This window comes from Neovison vison, chromosome 1 (assembly GCF_020171115.1).
Source record: "Neovison vison isolate M4711 chromosome 1, ASM_NN_V1, whole genome shotgun sequence".
In the NCBI taxonomy this organism is placed as follows: domain Eukaryota; kingdom Metazoa; phylum Chordata; class Mammalia; order Carnivora; family Mustelidae; genus Neogale; species Neogale vison.
Genome location: NC_058091.1, coordinates 286,316,193 through 286,342,970, shown reverse-complemented (window position 1 = coordinate 286,342,970; position 26,778 = coordinate 286,316,193). Strand labels below are relative to the sequence as shown.

General features: G+C 43.1%; 2 protein-coding genes across 6 annotated transcripts in view; one reads left to right on the top strand and one right to left on the bottom strand.

Moving 5' to 3' along the window:
* The window catches only part of OSMR (oncostatin M receptor), a 52,704-nt gene extending 32,976 nt beyond the window's left edge, over positions 1–19,728 (top strand). The window contains exons 8-18 of the mRNA XM_044232517.1: positions 212–354; positions 1,108–1,258; positions 5,031–5,107; positions 6,334–6,556; positions 9,678–9,857; positions 11,155–11,259; positions 12,606–12,779; positions 13,530–13,697; positions 16,536–16,617; positions 17,100–17,172; positions 17,509–19,728. Of these exons, the coding sequence (XP_044088452.1) occupies positions 212–354; positions 1,108–1,258; positions 5,031–5,107; positions 6,334–6,556; positions 9,678–9,857; positions 11,155–11,259; positions 12,606–12,779; positions 13,530–13,697; positions 16,536–16,617; positions 17,100–17,172; positions 17,509–18,063 (1,931 nt within the window). The 3' untranslated portion in view covers positions 18,064–19,728. The remainder of the gene's footprint in view (positions 1–211; positions 355–1,107; positions 1,259–5,030; positions 5,108–6,333; positions 6,557–9,677; positions 9,858–11,154; positions 11,260–12,605; positions 12,780–13,529; positions 13,698–16,535; positions 16,618–17,099; positions 17,173–17,508) is intronic.
* A 2,506-nt stretch (positions 19,729–22,234) lies between these two features.
* Positions 22,235–26,778, bottom strand: part of RICTOR (RPTOR independent companion of MTOR complex 2) — a 129,718-nt gene continuing 125,174 nt past the window's right edge. For all 5 annotated transcript variants that reach the window (XM_044232512.1, XM_044232514.1, XM_044232513.1 and 2 more), the window contains one exon: positions 22,235–26,722. In XM_044232512.1, coding sequence (XP_044088447.1) covers positions 26,648–26,722 — 75 coding nt within the window. In that variant the 3' untranslated portion in view covers positions 22,235–26,647. The remainder of the gene's footprint in view (positions 26,723–26,778) is intronic.

The window sequence follows — 26,778 nt, the reverse complement described above, 5'->3', positions numbered from 1 at the left end:
AGAAAGGCTGTAGTTGGCTTACTCCATCTTGGCTGTAAGTCTGGTTTTGTTTGCTATTTTTTTCAAAAGCAAACAACAAAAAAATACCAGTGAATAAATAAATGTAGACATGAACTGCTGCTGTTTACCAAAAAGTCTTTTTGGATTTATGCTTGAATTTTTTTTTACTTTGTTTTCTTTTCTTTTTTTTTTTTTTTTTTTTTTTTGGCAGTGCACCCAATGGCTCCCTTCAATGTATTATTTAAAAATGTAAATGCCACAAGTGCCACCATGACGTGGAAAGTACACGCCATTGGGAAGTATTATACACTGTTGTGCCAAGTTGAACTCTACGGTGAAGGAAAAGTGACACAAGTAAGAATGCTGCTTAATTTCCTATTTTAAAAAATCCCTTTATGTTCTGAACAGGGAGACTTATGAATAAAATCTCTTTAAAATCTTATTTCTGGGGGAGGTGGGTGGAGAGAGGGATAATTGGATGATGAGCATTAAGGAGGACATTTGATATAATGAGCACTGGGTGTTATATGCAACTGATGAAGCATTAAATTCTACCTCTGAAACTAATAAATAAATAAATTAATTAAAAATAAAATCTTGGGGCACGTGGGTGGCTCAGTGGGTTAAGCCTCTGCCTTAGACCTAGGTCATGGTCTCAGGGTCCTGGGATTGAGCCCTGCATCAGGCTCTCTGCTCCGCAGAGAGCCTGCTTCCCCCTCTCTCTCTGCCTGCCTCTCTGCCTGCTTATGATCTCTTTATCTCTGTCAACTCAATAAATAAAATCTTTAAAAATAAATAGATAAAATCTTATTTTTGTGCAGGTTCAGATGGTAAGGGTAATCTGTTTAATTAAAAAGTTCATGGAATTAATCACAAACTTTAGAGTTGGGCAGAGGACTTTAGAGATTTTCTTTTCCCAAACAAGAAGTAGTCTTACCCCAAATCTGATTGAACCATGCTATGATTTGACTTTGCAATGAAGTATGCTCACCACTACACCTGTCTCCTCTGTTCCTTCTTCTGCTTCTTTCTTCTTGTTTCCTTTTTTCTTTTAATTTCATTTCTTCTTATCCTTCCTTCTCCCCTCCCTCCCTTTCTTTGAAACAGCACAACGTTTCCGTCAAGGTGGATGGTGTGCACCTCTTCAGTGGCCTGGAGCCGGACACGGAGTACCTGGCCCAGGTGCGCTGTGCTAACGGCAACCACTTCTGGAAATGGAGTGAGTGGACGCATCAGAACTTCACCACAGTCGAAGCTGGTATGTTCAGCTCCCTACATTGTCACTCAAGGATCTCAGCTGACCCATAGGAGATGGGTTAGGGTTTCCCTGAGAGCTTTTGACTGTATCCAGACCCGAGGGGAACATATTGCAACAGAGGCTGAATACTCTTTTTAAAAAGAACCGGATTAAATACTTAATGGCATGTGAATGGGAAGCCATCCACCTCAAACATGCGTCAGTCAGTGTTCTTTCTTTTATACGTTTTCTCTCTCATCTTTGATTTTGTGAAAAGGTTTCTTTTTTTTTTTTAAGATTTTATTTATTTATTTGACAGAGAGAGATCACAAGTAGGCAGAGAGGCAGGCAGAGAGAGAGAGAGGAGGAAGCAGGCTCCCTGCTGAACAGAGAGCCCGATGCGGGACTCGATCCTGGGAACTCGAGATCATGACCTGAGCTGAAGGCAGCAGCTTAACCCACTGAGCCACCCAGGTGCCCTTGTGAAAAGGTTTCTAAGCTAGTATTGCTGGGTCCCCATTGGATTTTGTGAAATGGTTTCTTTTTTTTTTTTTTTTTAAGATTTTATTTATTTATTTGACAGACAGATCACAAATAGGCAGAGAGGCAAGCAGAGAGAGAGAAGGAAGCAGGCTCCTTGCTGAGGAGAGAGCCTGATGTGGGGCTTGATCCCAAGACCCTGAGATCATGACCTGAGCTGAAGGCAGAGGCTTAACCCACTGAGCCACCCAGGTGTCCTCGAAATGGTTTCTAAGCTAGTATTGCTGGGTCCCCATTGGATCTGGAGCTATGTAAATCAGTGTAGACTTTTCAAATTAAGGGCTAAGGACAAACAGTAGTGTCCATGCCAAGGAAAGCTTTGTTCTCATACCAAACAACTTCAGGCTATGTGTGGAAATGTGATGATATTTGGAAACTGAATTTTTAGTGACACGTCATTCGTGTCATTCGTTCAGCAGCAGCGAGCTGTGAGTTTTCTCGGTCATTCTTGCGGTGGGACTTTCCTTACCCCGACTGAACCACGAGTCTTTCTGACAAATAACTGTGGCTTGTGGTGCCTTCCAGTAGGGCCTCCAGAGATGAGCTGGCCCGGCCCTGCTTTCATGTCCTTCCCACTCAAAACGACAAATCATCGTTGTTGCCCAGCAGACAGAGGAGGCAAGTTCTGCCTGTAGATTCCTGGTTTGTGGAGTTACTAAGGGACAGAAACGTAGCGATCATGACAGGGTAGCTGGCCCTTTCGGAGTGCCCCACAGAGCTCCAGCGCTTGCTGGGTTTTTCTCTTACACCTCACACCAGGCAGGAAACACGATGGGTAACCATTCTCGCTGTGTAGGTGAGGGCCCCGAGGCGCACAGAGGAGCAGTGATTTAATTGGCCTCACCAGGGAGTGACAGAGCTGTTGACTGTGACCCAGACCCCGGCCCGCTGACTCCAGAGCTCTACCCTCACCTAGAACCCGATTCTGTGTGTTCAGTCTCTTGATGCTGTTATTACAGCCTCCAGATCTCGTCGATTCAAGTCCTGGCTCTTTTACTGCCAAAGGAAGGAGTATATGTATTTATTTGATTCCAACTTCTCTTCCTGTGTGTGTGTGTGTGTGTGTGTGTGTGTGTGTGTGTGTGGGCTGGCGGGGCTCTTTCTGTTTCTCCACAGGGGGACCATTTTAAAGTAGTGACTGGAGCTGAGGGCTGACGACAGCTCTTCCGAGTCTACACGTGCGTTGGTCACTGGTTGTCCTCCGCAGCCTTCCTCTCCTTGTCTGGTGTTCCTGCCCCACCTCCCGCCGCTTCCCCTTTCCAGCCTGCTCTCCCACCCTCCTGGGGGCCTCCAGTAATTTTTTTCTAGAGGCATAGACTCCTCAAGAATCCCTGCTGTAGAAAAGCCCTATTCCTGACAGTAATGTGGTATCCCCTTCAGTTGTGTTTGATTAAAGAGTTTTTACTTTAATGATAGTGCTCTGCTTTGGTATTTTTTTTCTTCCAAATTTATTCCAACATTATAACCAAAATTGAGTATAAAAGGACAGTGGCAGGGGCGCCTGGGTGGCTCAGTGGGTTAAGCCGCTGCCTTCGGCTCAGGTCATGATCTCAGGGTCCTGGGATCGAGTCCCGCATCGGGCTCTCTGCTCAGCAGGGAGCCTGCTTCCCTCTCTCTCTCTCTGCCTGCCTCTCTGTCTACTTGTGATTTCTCTCTGTCAAATAAATAAAATAAAAATCTTAAAAAAAAAAAAAAGCTTATTAAGGGAACACTTAAAAAAAAAAGGACAGTGGCAAAAGGGTAGAGTTTTTAGTAAATTGTATTTCTTTAGTGCAAAAAATTCTGAAAATAATAAATTTTGCTTTTGATAACAAGAGAATGAAATGAAGCTACTGGTAGTGAATCTGTGTGAATATGTATCTATATCTACATTTTTTAACCTCTGACAACACTTTGCTTGATGCTGGAAAGGTCGATGTTTACGTGTAGTAGAACCATGCTGCAGCGTAATCGTAGTGAGCAGACGGAAATGGCACCAGTAGAAATACAGCAGAAACTATATTGACCCAAACACAGAGTGCAGACAGCTCTGCTACGGGCGCTGTTCTCACAAAGACTGACTTACTAGCCCGCTGAAGATTTTGCATTGAGCTTAGAGTCCTGTGTCGTTTCTGAGTATTTTAGTAAGTTTTTTCTTGTGTATTGGCTTCTCCAGTGGATTATTTAGCAAATTGAAATCTGCTTCAGGGCACCTGGGTGGCTCAGATGGTTAAGCGTCTGCCTTTGGCTCAGGTCATGGTCTCCAGGTCCTGGGATCCAGCCCCATGTCGGGCTCCCAGCTCAGCGAGGAGTCTGCTTCTCCCTCTTCCTCTGCCTTTCCCCCTGCTTGTCCTCTCTCTCTCTCTCAGATGAATAAATAAAATCTTTTAAAGAAATAAAAATAAAATAAAATCTGCCTTAATACATTTTAAAAAATACACAGTCATCTTTAAGTTGATAAAGTGTCAGTAACTAAAAAGGGACTTATTTAAGTTTCAATTATTAGGCACAATAAGCTATATTTTTATAAAACAGCTAAATCTTTGTGTTATGCTCCAAAACAATTCCTCTTGCATTGAGATGTTTAGAATCAAATCACAAATCATTTGTCCTACAATTTGCTGGTGATAAATACAGGCTTTCCTAGAACAGTATAGCAAGGGAGTGAGCGGGTGCCCTAAGTGTCCAACTGGCAGGCAGCCTCCCCAGGTAGGCTGGGAGCTGGCGGCGAAAGAAGCGTGGGGAGGAGGGAACATGGGGATCAAGGAGGGGTGCCAAGGCCAGGTGAGAGGACCAGTGAGAGGACCAGCCACTGTGAAATCATAAACACACGTCAGAGAACCACAAACTCCTAGGGCTCCCCATTAGTGCACCTCCATTGCAACCTTCGCAGAGGAAGCAAGGAAGTAACAATGGTCTGCTGCTCTTAGAAATTCAGCAAATGAGAAATTTGCCTAACTAAGCTCCTACAATTGGTCTAACTGATGAATGATTCCAAAATTTTCTGGTGACTTCCAGAAACTCAGGCTTGATGTTTGTAAGAGCTTTCAGTTTGATGCAGCAGACCTTTTGTGAAGCACCTACTGTGTGCACTTAGTGAGGCGTAAACAGTTGACTGTGGACAAGTGGGTAGAAGTCACAGAGAATGAAGAAAGTGAGAAGCAAGCCTCAGGCAGGCAGGTTGTCCTCACTTCTTCTGACCGAACTAGAAACAGGTTGTATTGTTCTACATACATATAACAGGGCACACGATCTTTCCTTTGGTTCCTTTCAGCTCCCTCGGAGGCTCCTGATGTCTGGAGAAATGTGAAAATAGTGCAGGGACGTTGTGTTGTGACTCTATTCTGGAAGGTAAGACATATGGATTTCACAAGATAGGTTTGCTTGCCACTGTCTTCCGGGGTGACACCAGATACTGGTGCCATCTTTGTTGAGGGAAGGGGGTACCTTAATGTGAGCCCAGTAGAACTAGAACGTCTTACCCAGGGGAGGAGTCCCCGCCTACCCCCATTTCCCTAATGCTGGGACTATTCCTCCTTGACATCCCATTCCACAGATGGCCAGTCCTGAACCTCTGAAACTTCTCTTCCCACCTCCTCTAACTTTTGTAGGGCTCAAGGCATGAGTGTAAGTGGAGAAGCGTATACGATATTTAAAAGTTATAAATATTAAATACAATATTTACATACAGGAGTTATGCATCAAGCTGAAAAACTTTAAATATATTTGGGAAAAAAAAGTAAAATCTATTTTGACATTCTCCCTAGCCCATTAAAGCCTGGCAACCTGGAAGTCCAGGTTTGTGTTCAGAACTCTCAGACCCTCAGATTATGTTTTCATAACAAACACAACAGTCCTAGGAAAGTTGGACCCAAGCCATGCCCCACCCCCATCCCGGCTCTCCTTCCCACCTCCAGGCTGGCTCTCAGGCAGGGAGCCTGGCACTCACATGGGCACAGTCTCTGTGTCCAGGCTCTGGCCACACCTGGGTAAACAGCTGCTCACGGTCCATTTTCAGGGCTAGGGGTGTACATACCAGGGCCACCGTCTGCCCTTGAAAAGGCAGACTGGAGGGACAGGCCCTGGCAGTGAGCTTGGGACAGTGGGGGCAGGGAATTCTCTTGAACCTGGAGGATGGTCTGGAGGGGGCTGTGTGCTCCAGGAATGGCTCAGGGCACAACTGTGCAGGGAGAAGACCGCTGAAGGGAGAGGGGAGGCCAGAGGCCAGGCCCTTCCTGCTGGGATCTGCTCGTGTCTTCCCCTCTCCGCGCTTGCTGACTCCTTTCTTATCCAGGCTGAAGAGAAGCCCTTCCTCTCTATCTTGGTCCCTCTTCTCTGGACACGTTGTGCTCTTGAGGAGCTCAAATGGTCTCCTTTTCTAGTTAACTTCAGTTAGAGTGGAATGCCTGATTTTAAGCTTGGTTTAGAGTGTTATTTTCTCAATTAAACTGTTTTTTAATTTGCTAGTGTGTGTGTGTGTGGCAATGGAGGGACAGAAAAGATTTTTAAAAAGGGAATTATGCAAATTCCTTTCAAAGGAAAGCCCATTTTGAAACGGTGATCCGTATTTTTTTCAGCCACTATCGAAACTGCAGGCCCACGGGAAGATTCTGTTCTATAACATAGTCATAGAATATCTAGACCGAACATCCGGCTCCGAGGTCCTCTCCATTCCTGCTCCGGCCAGTGGTACAGAACTACCTCTGAACCAGTGTTCATCCCAGATCCGCATCACGGCTAGTAACAGTGTGGGCACGTCCCCTGCTTCGGTCCTCGTAGTCTCCAGAGAGCCTGGCAACGGTGAGTTTTGTTTTGTCTCATTTTGATTCTCTGGTAAAGCGTCAGTGATGCAATTAAGCAGGAATGGGCCAGTTGGAAAGGCAATAAATAGCCCAGGGAGACAAAATGTCTAGCTGCCGAACGCCGTCCGTCCTTTTCTTCTGCGCTCAGGCGGGCTGCGGGCTTTCTGGGACGCGCCTGCCGCGTGCGGGAAGAACGTGCGCCCCGCTGCAGCCCCGCACATGGCTGCCCCGGGAGTCCTCAAATTCAGAGAGTTCCCTCCTGTTTACCCAAGTATATGCAACACCAACGAGCAGCCTCCACGGAGAGCCGTCAGCGTGCTTTGCAGCTGATGAAATATGGGTCGCGTTTCTTGTAGAACAGTTTGTCAGTCTCTGTCACCGGGAAGAGCCCATGAGCGCGGCCAGAGGTGATGAAAGGAGAACTGACTGGCATCCGCTTTCCAGCGGGCTTTGCAGAAGCTGCAGAATGAAAGACGGTAACTGGCTAGTCTCGTAGCCCGTGGGAGACCGGACGAGGCGGAAATGACCTTACATGTACAGTCGGTGGCCTCGTGAATGACCCGGTTGGGACAGCTGTGGGGAGAGGCTTGACGCATTATCCCTTTGCCACCTGCACGCGCATGCGTTCGTGCACGGCGCGCACCGTGCGAGTGCGCATGCTCGGGCAGACCGTCCTCCGCATCCCGCCCTGGGTCCTGCACCTGCGCTGACCGGGCTTTGCTTCCTGCAGCGCCGCCTTCCAGCTCTGGTTCCAGGGGCTGCGGCAGGCTGGGTTCCACTGGTCTTCCAGGTTAGGCTTCCCCTTGGGTTACGTAGGCTAGATCGGAGGACGGTGGTGCTTTATTTGTTTTTAGAACTATCCAGTGTGTCAAGGAAGAAAAAGAAATCTGGTTTGTGGCACCGAAGGAAAACTAAAGAGTTTCTTCACATGATCTTTGCTTGTCAAAAAGAAAAGAAAAGTGGGGGCGCCTGGGTGGCTCAGTGGGTTAAGCCTCTGCCTTCCGCTCAGGTCAGGATCTCAGTGTCCTGGGATCCAGCCCCACATCAGGCTCTCTGCTTGGCGGGAAGCCTGTCCACCCCCCCTCCCGCCCCCCGTCTGCCCCTCTGCCTACTTGTGATCCCTCTCTGTAAAAAAAAAAAAAAAAAGAAGAAGAAAAGAAAAGAAAGTGAACTAATACTAACCTGTATGTTAAATAACTGAATTTAAATAAAAAATGAGTTACTTAAAAAGTTAATAATCATAGAAGAAAATGAAAAGTTATATTCTATCTTCTTTAGGACAAGATGAGGAAAAGTGGGCATTTTAATCACTCTGGGGAGCTGATAAAGACAGCCTTGTGTGAGGCCCGGTCCAAACAACACTGCAGAGCACTTGGTTGTTGGGGGCCTTCTACTGTACCTTCCTTCCCCATACCCTGCCCTCAGACCCCTGCATACTTACCCTTGTGAGTCTCTATCCAGCCTTCCTTGGCCCACATTCTTAAATCACCACAGTGGATAAAGTCACTGATGAGCTATGAGGCCAAGTGTTAACATTAAACCAATTCATACTAGAGTGTGAATGATTGAAGAAAAAGATTTTCTTTCTCCTTCCCTCCTTGATCTCTGCTTCTCAAAACATATTTGCAGTTTTCAAAAAGCAGCTTGATAAGGGTTATGGTTCAGAGTGGGGGATGAAATTTTAGCCAGTGTGAATAAGTCAAGTGAAAAATGTCAGCTTTGATGTGAAAGAGATTTATTTCTCTAATGGAAGAAGACAAGAAAGCCATGTAGGTGGTGTATACAAAGACCTTCACAGAGAACCCTTTGTCTTATACCTAGAGCTACATGCTCCTTTGGGTATCCGTAGTTATTGTCTAGAACAATTAAGAGCACTGTGCTTTCACACCAATGTCCAGCTGTAATTAGGGGTGCCAAAGGAAATACAGGAGGCCCAGTTAAATTCAAGTTGTAGGTGAGTAATGAGTAAATGTTTAGTTAAGTCTGGACCGTGCAATATTTGCTCTTCATTGATTGCTTTTCTGAGCGGCTGCCTGCAGGCCCCCTCACTCTTTGGTCTGGGTCTGCTCTCACATGAGCGACCAGCTGTCCTGTGAACAGTGGCTGACTATAAGGCAGCCTGGGGAAGTAGGAGAAATTCTCATCCCCCAAGGTGACTCTGCTTGAAATCAGTAGAACCGGGAGTCCACTGAGATCCTTTCACTTGTTTCCGGTTGAAAACTCCCCTGGCATATGAAATAGGTTGAGATGACAGCCTGATCATGAGGACTGTGCACATCCCTGCAGAACCCAACGTAGTACATAGCTGAACTTGTTTACTTCTATCGTTCTCACTCAATTTCTACCCCTAACATCGAAGAAGTAGTAGTTTGTCCAGGAGCAGTCAGCATTACTTGGGGGATTTAAGACACATTACTCATTTGGCCAACAGAGATTTTTTTTGTAAGTATTAAGCACCAGACATGGTGTCAGCAATTTGTTGGGGAAAGATAGTAAATATTTTAGACTTCACAGGTCATACGCCCCCTGTTCTATATCCTATATTCTTTATTTTTTTGGCAACTCCTTAAAAATCTTTTTTTTTTAAAGAGTATTTATTTACTAGAGAGAGAGAGAGAATGAGAATGAGAGAGAGCATGAGAGGGGACAGGTCAGAGGGAGAACAGATGCCCTGCTGAGCAGGGAGCCCGATGTGGGACTCAATCCCAGGACTCCAGGATCATGACCTGAGCCAAAGGCAGTTGCTAAACCCACTGAGCCATCCAGGCACCCCTGTTAAAAATCTTAAACCCCTGCTTAGCTCAAGGGTCATAAAGCAGGCTCTGGAGGCTGGATTTGTCTTGCTGGCAGTAGTCTGCTGACCCTTGTTTTAGGGACTAAAGTCTGGTTGGGTCTCAAGATTAGGACAAGAGGCATCCAAAGGGCAGAAGTAAATATTTGCTGGGAAGTGAGAGGCAGGAAAACATTACCTTGTCCCCAAGCTTCTGTAGCCACCCCAGTGACAGGGCTCTTCACTGTCAGAGACAGTATATGCTCAAGCTGGTTTTCTTCTTTAAAAACTTAAAAAAAAACAACGTACAATTAATTCTGTCTGAAGCATGGCTCTATTTGTAATGTAGAAGAAGTTGAAGAAGAAAGAGTTAAAGGCACGGAGGATGGATTCCCTCTGTCTTGGAACCCCCAACCCAGGCACGTCACAGGCTACCTTGTGGAGTGGTGTGAGCAACCCCGGGACCCGCCCTGTGATCTCCAGTGGAAAAACCTGGGTCCCAATGTCACAAGCACAGTTGTGAGCTCAGGTAAGAAGAAGCCCGCATGTTGCCATCTTTTTCCATCCGCCTCGCAGCAAGTTCACTAGGACCTCTGGACCATCTCTCAGCTAGTTGGTGCTAAACTAATCATTTTGAGATGACAAATCCAGCATGGGTGCTCAGAGCTCAGATTTTACAACGATGTAGCCTAAGATTTGGCCTTCAATCTACTTTTACACAGATAATCTGGACCTAAGGCTGGGATAGGTTTCATGACTTTTATGAACTCACGCCTCGAAATCAGTGGTCTCAAATGAATGGCAAAGGGACATTATAACCCTGCCTCTCTAGAGAGCTTTTACAAAAGCAAAGAGATGTAGGGTTTGGGGAAGGACACAGAGTTGTAGGGGTCAATCGTCAGCTCCTTCGCTTTCAGTGGAAAATGTAGAACTTTCGTCCTACCTTCCACATTGGAGTTGTAATTTCAAGATTGCCAGTTTAGCAGTCAAAGAAGCCTGGGTTCGTGGCTGCAGTGGTGGGATCAGCAGCGCCATCTGCTGGGCTCAAGATACAGATGTGGGACTTGTCAGCGTCCAGAGTGTGCCAGAGGCGGGGGAGGACATTCAGTTGTTGCTGCTGGGGAGTGAGGAAGTGAGGCTGCCCTTGGCTTGAGCAGGGCGGCGGCGGCGTGGCTGGTGTTGAAGGTGAACTGCAGAGCTGCAGGTGTGCGGGCAAAGTGAGGAGGTGCCGGCAAAGCCTTCCAGGTGCTCAGCTTTCACGGAGGCAAGAGAAGACAAGTCTTCCTGGGGGGACTTGGAGTCAGTCACAAGAGACTTAAAAATGGTTTTCTGTGTCTGGTTGAATTCCGCACCCCTTCTGCATTGAATTTCTTTCACGCGGACTAGAGGGCGTTGAAGAGCTCTTGTTGGAGAGAATCTCATCTCTCTAGATGAGATTCTCTTTCAGAAAGCAATGTACATAACCCCACTATATTAACCAGAAAACAGTGGGGCCAGTCTGACTGTCACGACCTGGAACCTTCCTCTGGCCTGTCTCTGTGGCCCTGAGGCAGTCCCTGGAACTCAGTCCCAACATGGTTTGAAAATCCCACAAGGCATGGTTTTGTGTTCAGTTCGGAAGAGCCCCAGACAGGCCCTGCCGGCTTCCAGGGACCCAGTGGAGGACTCCAAGGCCAAGGGAAACAGGGAAGATGGTGGAGGTGAAGTGCAGGAATTCTAAGGAGGAAATTATTTAGGAGCCAAGTCATTTTTCATTCTCTTCCTTTTCAGAAATAAAGAGACTGTCACTCTGTGTTACTGACAATCTGCTGACCTTTCTTCTCTAGATGCTTTCAGACCGGGGGTTCGATACAACTTCAGAATTTATGGAATTTCTACAGAACGGGTTCCCTGTTTATTAGCGAGAAAAACGGGATACTCCCAGGAACTGGGTAAGTTGACAGCGTGTAATGTGTCCGTGGGCACACTGGTTCGAAACGATCCAGAGAGCCCCAGCCATGAGTTTAGGAATATTTCAACACCTTTCCTAATTTTCAGTGTCTCATTTATTCTGTTAATTCGGTCTTAACAATATTATGATCCATAAACTATAAACCATTTTCATTAAAAACCATTTATAAAATATTATACAAAAGAAGAAAACAAACTCATTGCTAATTTTACCATCCAAACACAAATATCCAGTTAATATTTGATGTATATCCAGGTATTGCTTTCTCTGTACAGATACATATTTTTAAATAAAAATGGGATCTTACTCCATGCAGTTTTTTTTTTACTCCTGTCACTCAGTATTATCTAACTACATCATTGCAAAGTGTTCAGTTGTTTGCATTTGTCAAACCACCCGTTGGTGGACATGTGGGATGATTAGTGTTTTTCAACTAGAAACTGTAAAATTCATCTGCAGGTGTCTTTCTGTCTGCAATGCTCAGTCCCTTTTCTCCCTAGCCCAGTCTCTTATGACCTCTGAGTTCCCATCATTTTAGCGGTATCTTTTCATTCATATCTACAATAATGGTTTTTAAATGAAGTCTTAGAATACTTGAGTCAAAGGCTTAACTTTAGTTTCTTTTCTTTTACAATTTTCAAGAATTTTGACACATATTGCAAAATCACCCCCTAGAAATTTCACTGTTATTCCACCAGCAATGGAAAGCAATTAGATGCCGCTGAAATCTGGGCACCCAGGACCTCCCCTGCCTTGCACTCATTGGGTCATGTCTCCCACAGCTCCGTTTGTGGGAGCCGTCTGGGACGCGCCACGCGGGTGTGTTGCTGGTGCACGTGTCTCTGTGCACCGATGTGTGTGGGAAGTAGGCCCAGGAGGCTTTCAGAATGAGCCCTTGCTTGGAGTATTTCAGTGACACTTGGATGGCGTTGCATTGTCACCTGGGGACTAGAGTTCCTCAAATGCCCCCATCAGCCTGTTCTCTGGCAGGGTCTTCTGTCAAACCCTATTTAGAATTCAAGAGCACCGTGAAGTCTAAGAAACCCTTTATTCTCTTTCCTACTGTGTGACCTCGTGCAAGCTGGTGAGTGTCTCTGGCTGTCCCTTTCTTCACCCATGAAAGGCCAGGCTTGGATAGGAAGATGGCTCAACTCCTCCCAGCCCTCACAAACTGTGTCAAGGCATGAATCCCCTAGAGAGAGAGAGAAAAACCCTGAACTTGGCAGCCTCAGCCTCCAGACTTGGCTGCGGCTCGACTTTTAGTTTACGTGTGTGCTCGCAGAATATTTCCAGTGATGACTTTCTTACCCCAACTTCCTTTTCTAGCTCCTTCAGACAACCCTCAAGTGGTTATGACTAACCTGACCTCCCACTCCTTCACTCTGAGTTGGAAGAATTACTCCACTGAATCCCAACCCAGTTTTATACAAGGGTACCACGTCTACCTGAAATCCAAGGCGGGGCGGTGCCACTCAGGATCTGAGAAGGCGGTTCTTTCAGGTGACATTTTTGGTTTGTTTACTCTTTCAAGACCTCACTCTGCAAGGCCATTTGAAAGGTGGCCAGGGGCGCTTGGGTGGCTCAGTCAGTCAAGTGTCTGCCTTCAGCTAAGGTCATGATCCTAGGGTCCTGGGATGGAGCCCTGCGCCGGGCTCCCTGCTCAGCATGGAACCTGCTTCTCCCTCTCCCTTGCTTATACTTTGTTGAATGAGTAAAATCTTTAATAATTAAAAAAAAAAAAAAAGGAAGGTGGCCATGTGTGACCGTGGCCAGGCTGAACCCTCTTCTTGCATGCTTTTATGGTCCAAGGTGCTCTTTAACAGATTAGTGGGCAAGAGGGCAGGGGTCAGTATTGTAACGGACTCAAAACAAAGTGCCTGGTATTTTTGACTCATTTGAGTACCATCAGCTCCTCAACCTGCCAATGATGAAACTTTCTTGCTAACTTCCTTTTCTTTTTTTTTCCTTTGACCTTGTTAAGGTTATTACAATGTATTTTTAAGTCTCAAGCTCTTACTGTGTCTGGAAGATTCGTGTGCTCTTTCTGGATCGCCAGCACCCCTTGTCTCCTTTGCTTTGCTTGCCATCTCCTAAATATTTTACCAGCGACCCAGAGTGATGGACTCACGCTTCAGTTCTTGATTGGCTTAGGATGCTGACGGTGTCGAGTCAACAAGAGTATTGGTGCCCAGCCCTGTCACAGGATCTCTAATAATTATTTTTCCTGATTTTTTTTTTTTTTAATTACAGATGATGCAGTGTGTTGCAAATACAAAATTGACAACCCAGAACAAAAGACATTTGTCGTGGAAAACCTACAGCCGGAATCCTTCTATGAGTTTTTGGTCACCCCGTACACCAGTGTTGGCGAGGGCCCCCATGATGCTTTCGCAAAGGTCACAACTCCTGATGAATACTGTGAGTTTTCCCGAATCAACTCTTCCCTTAGGTGTTGCTGGGAAGCTAACAACACGCACATGGACATTGGCTTTGTTGAGATTAGGAGTTTTTAAATTTTCTGTCTCTCGCTCTCTAGATGAGATTCTCTTTCAGAAAGCAATGTACATAACCCCACTATATTAACCAGAAAACAGTGGGGCCAGTCTGACTGTCACGACCTGGAACCTTCCTCTGGCCTGTCTCTGTGGCCCTGAGGCAGTCCCTGGAACTCAGTCCCAACATGGTTTGAAAATCCCACAAGGCATGGTTTTGTGTTCAGTTCGGAAGAGCCCCAGACCTTCTGTCTGGAGGAGGGTGGGTGTCTTCTGCAGCCGGCCTTCTGGCTGGTTTCCCTCAGTGGTGAGCCAGCTGACTTGGCCTTCCTGGGGGCAGTTGAGAGAGGTAGGGTGGGTTGTTGGCTGCAGATGGGGCAGAGGCAAGAAGTGTTCCTTCAGGAGCCTGGTGTTTGCTGATTGGGGGGGGTGGGGTTGTGAGATAAAGAGATCCGTTTTTCAAAATGCATTTGTTTTGGAAGGAGAAAGAAGAGGGCGGGGAGAATGGCAGGACCCCGTTGCCAGGAAAGGCAGACCTCAGGCCAACAGGAAGGTGGTGTGGGAAGAAGGGGAGAAGCGGGTATCCCATAGTGGATGGTGGAAGACGCTCCTCCCCGAGGAACAGACCGACTGAGAGTCTGCCTGCAGGGACCCGCGGTCCTTGGCCTCGAGCAGGGTCCCTTTGCTGGCAGCGGAGCTGTAGGGACAGGATGGCCGCGGCAGGGAGAGCTGCTGTCCGGGCGCGCAGTCCAGGGCTGAAGACACCTGCGACTCTGCCGGCAGGCGGGAGCCCTCCGTGCTGCTCGGGCCTCAGGTTTCCAAGACCAAGGTCAGAACTCTCAGAGTCAGATTAAGATTCCAATCAACGATTTCCATTATTTGAGCATTCTTGCTGTTTGAGGGTAAATTTTAAAATTTTAAATTTATTTCTAGGCTATTTTTTTTTTTTAAGATTTTATTTATTTATTTATTTATTTGACAGAGAGAAATCACAAGTAGGCATAGAGGCAAGCAGAGAGAGAGAGGAGGAAGCAGGCTTCCTGCTGAGTAGAGAGCCCGATGCGGGACTCGATCCCAGGACCCTGAGATCATGACCTGAGCCGAAGGCAGCGGCTTAACCCACTGAGCCACCCAGGTGCCCTTTCTAGGCTATTTTTATTCCAGCATTGGTATTCCATTTAGGTGGTAGGGGTGTGTGTGTGTGTGTGTGTGTGTGTGAGAGAGAGAGAGAGAGAGAGAGAGAAACAACACAAATAATTATCTTTCCCTCGAGTACATTTTCTAGCTTTTATTTATCTCCCTTCCTCATGCTAAACCTCCCTTAGCCTTCGCTGTGACTCTCTATTGATATCGGTTATTACTAAAGCAGCAGCAATTATGCAGCAGTGACAGCGACACTCCGCAGTCACACTAAGAATGGGGGCGAATCTCACAAATGCCATGCCACGTGATGCGACGGAAGCCAGACCCGACTCCTGCTGCAGGGTGTCCTGACACAAAGAGGCAAACGCCGTTTGTGTTCTTAGTGGACAAGACAGGGGTTACCTTGGGAGGGGATCCTGGTTGGATGCGGACCCCAGGCTGGCTCTCTGGGGAGCCGAGCATGGTCTTTCTCTTGACCGGGATGCTGGTCCCATGGCTATTTTCAGATTGTGAGATTCCTCGAGCTTACTTTGTGAGCACTTTTCTGAATGCAAGGATTCCATTTCAATAGAAGTTTAGCAAAAACGGCCTGAAACTTGGAAGCTATCATGGTTAGGGCCCCAGGCTTGTTTTCAAGTAAGTTTTAAGTCCCTAACTTAGCTAAATCTTAAAACCAATTATAATTGTCAGAAGTATGGATCTGAGAGCAAACTATTCTCTAGTGGGGTCATGAGGAGGGTTTCCTTCCCCTCCCCGCTGCCGTAACTGAGAGCCAGGTGCTAGCGGCTTGCTTTGCGTCCTGTTCCCTTCAGACAGGAACTGTCCTTGCCTCCAGACCCCCATGCTGCCCCATCGCACTGGGTCAGGCATCTCCCCAGGCCTGCCCTCCCTGACAGAATGCCAGCATTATCCACCGCATCCCCATCCCCATAAATCAAACCCCACTCCTGTGCAGGGGCACTTAAAGCAGGTGCTAGGATTACAACTACTACCAGCCGATTGGCCAAACAGTCATGCTGCTGAGCCCCCAGTGAGGGGCAGAGAAGTACACTCCGCCCACCAGGAAGCATTGGCAAAGGCAGGGAGTATAATTCTAATAGGAGGAAGGAGTGAAGAATTAGAAGTAGTGATCCAATTTGTCAGAAGAGAAAACGAGGGGCACCCGGGTAGCTCAGTCCATTAAGCATCTGCTTTCGGCTCAGGTCATGATCCCTGGGTCCTGGGTTCCAGGCCCACATCAGGCTCCTGGCTCAGCAGGAAGCCTGCTTCTCCCTCTCCCTCTTCCTCTCCCTGCCCCCCACTCATGCTCTTACTCTCTTTCTCTCTCCCTGTGACCCTCCCTCCTGCTTGTGCTCTTGGTTGTGCTCTCTCAAATGAATAAATTTAAAAATCTGGAAAAAAATAAAAGAGGGAACGAATCCAAGTCACAAGGTGCTGACAGCAGATGTTCCCTGTGTTGGTTGGTTGATAGTACCCCCACCCCAACAGCCAGAAATCAGACTGAATCTAGCATGAATAGATTTTTGAAGAATAACTGAAATTATTTCAATTTTAACTTACTTTTGTTCCTTTGAGGAGGGAAAAGTACTTGTTAAAAACACCACTTTGTTTTCTTCTCCAGCCCCTACACTGATACGTATCCTACTCCCTACGGTTTTCTGCATTTTGCTCATCATGATCACGTGCTACTTGAAAAGTCAGTGGTAAGTGTGTGGGGGAAGAACTTATCCAAGAAGTCAGAGGAAAAAAAAAAAATCTAGAAACCTAGAAAGGAGTTTCAGAAGCTTGAAATCATATTAAATAATGAGAGAAGGTGCTGAAAAAGCAAAGGACAGAGACTTAGATGAAAATTTTAAAACACTTTTGCTTTCCAGTTCGATACATAAGGAAGATGATAGCCATCTGAAAAGACTGCGGAGCCTGTTCAATAACATAGCTAATACTGGTACTGCACACCTACTTGGCAATATTCTAAGTGCTTTACACACAGCTCATTCAGTCCTCACACCACCACTGTGAGCAGGAGAATTACCTCCACTGAATCAATGAGTAGATGTAAGCATAGCCTGCCCAAGGTCCCACAGTTCAGTGACAGAGCCAGGTTTGGAACCCAGGACTCTGGCTCCAGAGTTCTCTTAACTAGTCACTAACTGTAAAATTCATCCAATTTTTCACTGTTTTCTAGGATGAAGGAGAAGTGTTATCCCGACATTCCAGATCCTTACAAGAGCAGTGTTCTGTCATTAATAAAATCCAAGGTAAATGGTGGGAAATTGTATGTGTGCCATATATCTATTAAAGACCAATTTACGGTTGGGACTGTAGTCATACTTTTCTAGACCTCCTCAGGAAGATATAACAAAGCAACAGCCACCTTGGCTCCGGTAGCCATGAAATGGGTGAATGGAACTTTTGAGATTTCTTCCATTGGGAATATCCTTTGGTTTGCAACACCACCTCCAGTTAACCTGTGGCTAGGATGAAACACACACACACAGAACTGAAGATCTGAGTGCATTTCACATACTTTATATACTCAGAAACACACACACACACACACAATTTCATATTCGCATGTTGTTTGTTTGTTCCAGGAGAATCCTCACCTAACAATAATGAACATCAAGGACTGTGTTCCCGACTCTATTGAAGTTCTAAACAAGCAGGAAGGCACTAGGAAGTCATTCACGGAAACTGAGTCTACCAAGCCCACCTACCTTTACCTCCTTCCAACAGAGAAGAGATACTCCAGCCCTGGACCCTGCATCTGTTTTGAGAACTTTACCTATAATCAGGCAGCTTCTGACTCTGCTTCTTGTGGCCATGTCCCAGCACCCCCTAAAGCCCCACCAAGTCAGCTGGGACTGTTGACATCACCTGAAAATTTACTAAAGGCACTAGAAAAAAACTACATGAACTCCCTGGGAGAAATTCCAGCTGGAGAAACTAGTCTAAATTATGTGTCCCAGTTGGCTTCACCCATGTCTGGAGACATGTCCAATCTCCCCAAAAATCCACCAGAGCCAGCACTCTGTTCAGAATATAAAATGCAGATGGCCATACCCTTGGGTCTTGCCTCTCCTCCCTCGAGTGGGAGTAGCAGCCTCTCTTCCATTACCCTTTTAGATGAAGGTGAACGCTACCACTGATCAGTAAACCCATTTCATGCCTTTATGCTACATAGACGCAAAAAAGGAGCATGGCCAGCACCATTCCATCATCCGATGCCTCGGCACCTGTTTCCAGCGCGCAGTCACAATTGGCACATGAGACCACTCTAGTCTGGCTTGGTTTCAAAGGTCAGAAACTACGGAACTTAACATCTCTCCTTGGAGCAGGCTTGCCGTAGAAATGGTGGGATCGTGGGAATAGGCTTACCTTCCTGCGGTGTGTTTCAGGCTCACCTTTGGAAGAGCAGACCTGGCACTTGGCACGGGGAGAGACCCTGCCCACTCAGTATCGGACAGGGTGGCTATGGTTGCGGAAGTTCAGTTTTTAGAAAGGCAATATTTCCATTAAGTTTTATCCCATGTCCAGTATCTTAAGGGTAAAGAAACTCAATTTAAGGTTTTCGCGAAGGCCACAGAAGATTCGTTACTAGACCATAAGATGCCCAGATTAATTTCTTCTGGGTGTGTTTACTAAGAGAGTCACAGATGTTTGAGAATAAAACAGATTTGAGACTTGCCTTTGAGAACAATTTGTAGTTCATTGATGGCAGTAAAATGAACTCTTCTGGGCCCATAGACCTTATCTGAAAGGTAAGAAATGTGAATATGAACTAAGATCCCCACAACTGCCTTCCCATTTAGCTTACTACAGTTAAAGAATGGGACTGGCAAGGAACTTAGTGTCGAGACAACAGCACTCCTACTTGGTAGACATCAGTCTTTGGCCATAATTTTTGACAACTACCTCAGAATAGAAAAAAGAAAATATTATTAATTCCATTCACATTTTATGGTTCCTCTTTTTTTTTTTTTTTAAAGAACTACTATATATAAAGACCTGTTTTCATTTAGTACCCTTTGGTCCTTGCAATTGTCTGGGTCAGGAAAACACCGTCTGATTTATATTCCTATTATGCTAACAGTGAATAAACAGAAATGTCATTTTGGGGCATGGTTTTGACAGAATTGTGAAAAGCTATATAGAGTGGGAAGTTCTGTATTCGCTCAGCAGCAGCTTTGTCTCCTTGAATCAATATATACAAAACGCACCAGATGCTGAACAGGTGTTCGGTATGTGCCCGCCCGTTCCTTTCTCTTCCTTCTACCCATCAACGCTTCCTGTTTATTGATCACATTTCTAAGCAAGCATGATCAGGAGTTCCTTGTTTGCTGTGCTGGAAATGACACCATCTAGACCTCTGGCACCAAATGCCCTGTAGTGTGTCATCAACCCAACACAACCAAGAGTGAGAGCAAAAGATCCCCATCTGCAAGGGAGGTGACTGCCAACTGGCCTAAATATACCAGCACAAACCAGGGCTTCTGTTCAGTCTTTTCAACTTTTTTCTTATGTAGAACTAAACCTTTTGTTGGAAAAGCTGGTTATGTACTACTAACACAGTACAAACGACTATATCCATTAGTCTGATAGTTTCAAGATGACTTTGGGGGCCAGTATTGTCATATTTAGCTTCTTTATTGCTTTCTCATGGTTAACAATTAATTACAAAAGAAAAGTCAATGGCAGTGAGGACTGATTTGTAAACATTATCTTTCATATAGATTTTCTTTTAAAAATAACCCATGAAAGCTTGAAGTCATTTTTGTCGCAAAAAGTCTTAATTAAAATAGTTCCCCACTGCATTTTGTATTTTCTCTACCTCCGTGAAATAAGAATCTAACAGTAAATGTAGTTAATAAATCACCTTGTGAGCTTACTAAGGATGTACATTTCTGGGTACCACTCCACACCCCCTCATCAGAATCTCTATGGCATGAGGCCTGAAGTCTATATATTTCATCAGCTTCCTCCCAGGCATTTGGACACACACTCAACTTTGAGACGCACTGTCCTAAGTCAAATCATGTCTTTCTGAAATAACAGCAACACACCAACAGGAAATGCTGGGCTGTGTAACTTTATGCTTACAGTATCACCGTGACTACACTTCCAGCTATAAACATCCCTCTTCCATGCCCCTCACATCAAATACATTCATATTTAAAACCTTCATGTCAATACTATGTGCCTTAAAGCATTGCTTTAAGAAGTGTTCTTCAGAAACTCTGAAATTTGTATTCATGTCAGTAAAATCAGGATTAAAAAAATACTCCTGGAAAATTTCAAAATGACACAAAAGTATAGTTTAACAAACCCTTATGTAGATCATCAGCTCCAACAGCTACTAACCCATGGCTGTTTCAGCCCATCCAGATCCTTTTTCACTCTCCCTCCTGACAGTATTTGGAAGCAAATCATACAATTTCACCTGCAAATATTTGTGTTCCTCTAAGCTCTATTTTTCCTAATATAACCATAATATACCTTAAATTTTTTTTTTTTTACCTAGGGTCACCTAAGTGTCCAACCCTTGATTTTAGGTCAGGTCTCAATCTCAGGGTCATGAGTTTAAGCCCCACCTTGGGCTCCACGCTGGGCATGAAGCCTACTTAAAAACAAACAAAACAAAGTACCTAAAGCCAAATTAGTAATAGCTCTTAAAAATATCAAGGTATTTTGATGGTGTGCAGGACTGGCATTAATGACCTATAAATATCACATCAACCCGGAGAGTGGTCCTCAGCTGCGGGGGAACCACGATCACTCAGAGCAGGGACTTAGCCACATGGCAGAACCACGCACTTGCCAAAGGAGCTTTGCTCGCATTCTAGCATCTACCTGACTCAATGTTGATTCTAGCAAAACGGATTCTCCACTAGAATGTGTATTTATTGGGAAAATCAAGTTGAATTAGACAACTAGTATTTCTCCTAAGAGCTCTGTCAAAAGAAAACTGGCTTTCATATCAAAGAATCTACAAAACGTATTTAACATTTCCCATTAAGCAGAACTTTAGAAACCCCTGAAGAGACACAACAGGAGAAAAACCCTTCAGAATTAGTAGTTAAAAGATTTACAATACAGTAACTAAATATATTCAATTTAAAGTACCAAGGAAATGCAGTTGACTTTATCCTCTAGGATAAGCATTCAAGAGACCAAAGTTTTAGTGTATTTTGCTTTTTTGAAATCAACAAAAAAGTACTTGCTATGATCTCAATGACGGTCCCCCTCAATATATGATGAAATCCTAGTCCCCAAAGATTACAGTATTAGGAGATGGGGCCTTTGGGAGGTAATTAGGTCACAGGGCTGGAGCCCTCATGTACTTGGGATTAATGCTCTTGGGATACCCTGCAAGGCTTCTCTATTCCTTCTGTCATGTAAGGACACAACAAGCACTCTGGAAGAGGGCCCTCACTCAACTGTGCTAGCCCTCTGGCCTCAGACTTCCAGACTCCAGAATGGCAGAAACAGATTTCTGTTGTTTGTAAACTACCCAGGCTGTGGTGGTGTTATAGCAGCCTGAATGGACTAAGACGATACCTTATTTTTGAGAACTTTTATGTACCAGAGAATCGGGTTTTTTTCAAATGAAACAAACTCTCTGAAGTTTAGGTCCACATTTTCCAAAGATCAGCTGTCTAATGATTATTAAGTCTGCTTTTAGTTTATTTTGGGACCAACTGTTTTTGTTGACCAACAAACATACACAGAAGGCGATGGGAAAATGATATACAGAAATGTGCCTAAAGACCAATCTACCCAAACAAATCTATTTCTGAAAGTGAGACATATATATTACCACATTTAGAAAACTGTAAACTAGCTTTGACCTGGCTTTGACACTGAATTTTATTTTCCAGCCTTGGTAATTTCCCTCGTGGTATTTTCTTTTGCCACTAGGTGGCTGTACTGATAGCCCATCTGATCAGGACAGTTTCTACCTGAGAAATCAAGTACCTTCCACAGAAATGTCACCATCATACTCATGGTCTTTATTGCATATTATTTCCTCAAAAAATTCAGAACTATTCTGGCTAAAGATAGATCCATTTTTTCAAACACTCCATAATGATTTCAAGTTAAAAATAAAACCTGTAAAGTTTATTTGTTTGATTAGATTATGAAGAATGTTTAAGTGTAGATCTCTCAAAACATCTGGATGAGCCACTAATGTATTACTGAACTAGACTCTTATCTGTGGTACCTAAAAATCATTTTTACTGGGAGTCACATGTGTCAGCCTCTATGGTACATAATTAAATCAACACTGATTGTTTAAAACTTCAAACAGAACAACGCAAGTTTTAAGAATTTTAAGTACATTTTATTAACAATGTATCCCTTTGATAAGACTATGCTTCAGGAGGCTTTTAATGCCCTTGACATAAACTGTACACATTATACAAAAACAAGAAAACCACACACACACAAAAAATCAAGATGAGCAAAACCATTTGGGGACAAACCTTCTTTAAATTATACAGAACTCAATGAAATATTCTTACGGAAAATATATAAATACTTTTTCTTTCTATGTTACAGTTATACAATATAAATCAGATTTCAATGTCTGTTCAGTGACCTACAAACACCAGAACCTCCAAATATGTAGCAGCTTATTACTAAATAAAAAAAGGATATCATGTGGCTAGGGAGCAATAAGTCTGAGATTTTTTTCACAATCCCTTACCACTTTTCAAAACTAATTTACACTATTTGTTTTACAATGCAGCTTCAGGGTTTCTGTCAGGCCAGTAATGGAGCATTTTTCAACTATTATCTATGAAAAACTTTTATCTCTCCCCCGCTCTACCCCAAAACTTTGTATTTTGTGCTAAATCAACCTATTTAGTGGCAAAATTACAAGGTATAGTTTTTGGCATAAATTATATTTTTCAAATTAAATATTTTGTAAAGAAAAACAAGATGTGCAATTATTGCATGCTGTGGCACAGCTATCCACCTACATTATAAAAATACTCCAGTGCGGGGGGGAGCCACATCCTGCGTGAGTCATAAAAACCTACTATGAATGAGAAATACTTTGGGAACCTGGAACTTAAAGAAAAAAAAGAATGTTCCTAGAAAGATTCTCACAGATTTCAATATTGTCTGATAAGCACTGCTATCCATTTCACTAGCACGCTGTTATAATGACACTCACTGTAGTGATACTTTTGAAATTAAGCTTGTGATAATGGATTTCCTGAATGGGGAGCCAAGGGAGACTTTTCCCAACTTACATTTTGGAAAACCTGAAATGTTCTTCTTTTTCATCAGTTCTTCTCATAAAAACTCTGTTAATTCTACCTTTTCTTTTTTCCCAAGTTTAATGGACTGTGAATTTTAGACAACACTGGAAGCATAAAACAAAAGGGGGAAAACCTTAACTCCAAAGGACTTTTTCCCAAGGTAGTTTTACAAAGCTAATCTCACACAAAATTAGCACCTCACTCTTACCATGCAAAAACAATTGCAGTTATAATTTGGATGACAATTTGATTAGTTTTTATTGCTCAATGATCTGTGCTTTAATGTGGGGATAAAAGGCATCCTCTGAATGGAATGAAAAAAAAAATTTATAAAGAGCAGTAGACAAATCTAAATAAGCATTGAAACCTCACTGTTGAACACTTTAATATGCCCTGAAAAACTCAACTTTAATTATCTCAAGCTCTGGATAAAAGAGCTAAAAAAGCTACCATTTCAAAAGACCTTGTACACATGATGTTAGAATAACTAGTATAAGAATGTATATCCCTCCAAAGAGCCTCTTTTAATGTCGCTGTCTTATAGAATGTACTTATGCTACTAATCTTTATTAGAAAAATTTTTATTAGGGAGACTTACCCCTTCAAATCTACCTAGGCATAAATAGGAAATAAAAGTATAAGAAATTTTAGACCATATTTAATTATTAATACTAATTTCTAATTTCCTTATTTATCAGTATTTACTTAGTATGTGAAGCTGAAATCTGTTCTTGAAAAAAAATTTCAATTAGAAATGACAGTTCACTTTACAATTAGATATTCACAGTTTACAACCAGCACAACTGCCCAAATTCCTCCAAATTGTTCAATAATTACCAATAGTACAAATTTATAGGACTAAGATTAATTCTAAAATCTTGAAAAACTACAGTATTGACATTATTTTGGTATTTTATAGTCTGGTAGTATCTATTATTTATAGATGATTTTTTCAATTATTTCTATTACCACTGACACCATTCCTAATCTTTTCTGCTATAATTTAATATTTTTAAACACTAAGTTAATCACTTGGCACTGCATGTGAGCATTTTTCATCATGAAAGTCTACCTTTATACAGATGAGTACTTGAAAACGTATTAGACCTGTCAGTGAAATATGGATTAACCAAACAGCACTATGCATTTAAGTACAGACATTTTTTTCTTAGATTACTGATAACCACAAAACTCTTGTCTCTCCAAACTAAGTGCTACAGGCAATTATTATAATGTATACATACATGTCTTTCAAACTAATAGTCAAACTGTTCAGGCTAATAGTAACAGAGACTTCATTTCAAGATGGATGAGTGAAGTGGGGTCCAGGATGGGGACAGTTGTGTGTGTGCGTGCGTGTGTGTGCGCGTGTGTGACAAAGAATTACTGTTAACTTTTGAGGGATAAACCACAGATTTTATATTCTATATTAACTGAGGTAGTGTTTAAAATGAATGTCTAAAATATGTCAACCCCATTATGAATAAGATTACTAAATTACCTCCTTTGGAGTTTTTAACCACTATTTGGTCTAGTAACTCTGACATTTGGTTCTCTGGAAGGCATTTTAGTCATCCAAGACCAAAGACCAAGGTGACAGGCAACGTTCTTAATAGTACTGTTAACATTTAAATAAACACTTGGGTTCAGTGATAAATTAAAGTTAAAAAAAATATTTTATTTTCACTTGGATTTTATGAGAGAAAATCTGAAGAACCACTTTTTAACATAAGCAGCAGCTTACAGCCCTTATCTGCTTTGTTATAAATGTAAGTTGCTACACAGTGCATGTAAGAACGATTCACTGAAGTGCAGTCGAAGAGGTGTTACGAAGTGAGATGAAATGTTTCATCCCAGTTGGAACTTTCAGTGCCAGTAAATTAAAAAGAAACAAAAACAAAAACAAAACAAAACAAAAAAACCAAAAAAACAAAAACTATCTCTGTGAGTTACGTTTTCTAGTTCACAGGGTTCTTTACAGAGATCTCAAAGAACAAGCCTGTTATAAAAAGGATCTGTACTACGGGAAAATATTACTCAAAGTACTAGGACTGTGTCAAAGCTGATGTGTTAACTGTAAAAATGGTATAAACAAATGAATTAAAAAAAGGGTCCTAATCAGTCCAGCTGGATTTTTTTTCTATTTATATATAGACCTCAAAAAAGATAATCCTTTCATTTACAAGCATTCTACTGGTGATGGCCATGCTATTTTTATATACAAATTTGCATATATGTTTAATTCCTGTAAAGATTTCCAAATATCTTTAAACATATACAAATTAAACACACAAATAAACAAAACCTTGCCCTCATCAACTTAATAACTTCACAAATATGATAAAGGCAATGACTGTACTGATAAACTCACCTATCACTGCATTCAGTTTGTGCAAAACAAGAACACTGATAGAAAAAAATTAAATTACTGCTGCTTTAAAATTTGGTACTTAAGGCTTTTCACTACAATTTTTAATCATAATTCAAGTTGCATTTATGATTTTTTAAAAAGGAAATATGGCTCTTCTTTTCCCATGGAATGTGTAAACCGAAGGCAAACTTCTCTGTCAAGGGATCCAAAGTGTTCGTTACTGCTTTCTTTTGTTTTAGGTCTCAATTAATAGCACTTGTTCAAGTTCCTGTCTCAAATGGTGACATGGGAAGTTGATGAAAATGAGGAGTCCACTGAAAACATGTGCGTTTACAACTGGGAAATACTTTGAATTATAAAATGACATTCTGGTTTGAATCAAGAACTGTAGTGAAAAACCTTAATTGGTTCAAATAACCTATACTAACACACTGCCACAAAACTGAAGAGACAGAAAACAAAACTGTTTCCAAGTCTAGTAACATAAAAATAACTTACAAGTCCTGGGTTGTTGAGGCTCTTCTTTTGCTTTGAGGTTACAAACCTCTGAAGTAGTGTTACAAATATTAAGAAAAATGTGGAAGGGCCGAAGTTCCCCCTCTAATACCAGCAGTTACAGCACACCCCACTGTGGGACAGGGTGTAGCCTCAGAGACACTGATTCCTGGTTTCCAGGAGTTAGTTAACAAACAAGGCATCTTTATATTTATCCTAAAAAAAGAATTCAGAAATAACTGTGTGAAGGGTGCTTCTGGATATCCTATTATTGTTCCACTGTTATTATGCTCTTAAAATGAAAAAATAGAAAACACCTATGTAGGTATTCAGTGCTTGGCTCTTGCATATTATGGAAACTAAAACTCGTAAAACTGTGGTAATGAGCAATGAACTCCCAGAGGGTTCAACAGGGAAAAGAGGAAGTTGTTTTGGTTAGGGAAGTCTGCGGTTCCAACTGTGCGTGTACCAGTAATGGCTGGAACAGAAGATCCTCCTGTCTTTGCTGCCCAGTCAGCCAGCATTTTCTGAGGCTTTTCAGAAATCCACAAATATGAATATATATAGCATTCATCTATATACATCATAACCTTGAGGTCAGGATTCTGCAGATGTATCAACTATAGGTTGCTTTGGTGGTGTTGCCAGCACAGCCTCTGCTTCTTCATGCATCTAGGAAAGAAGTGGTGAACTGTGAATGACCTTCTAATGTTATTGACAGATAGAAT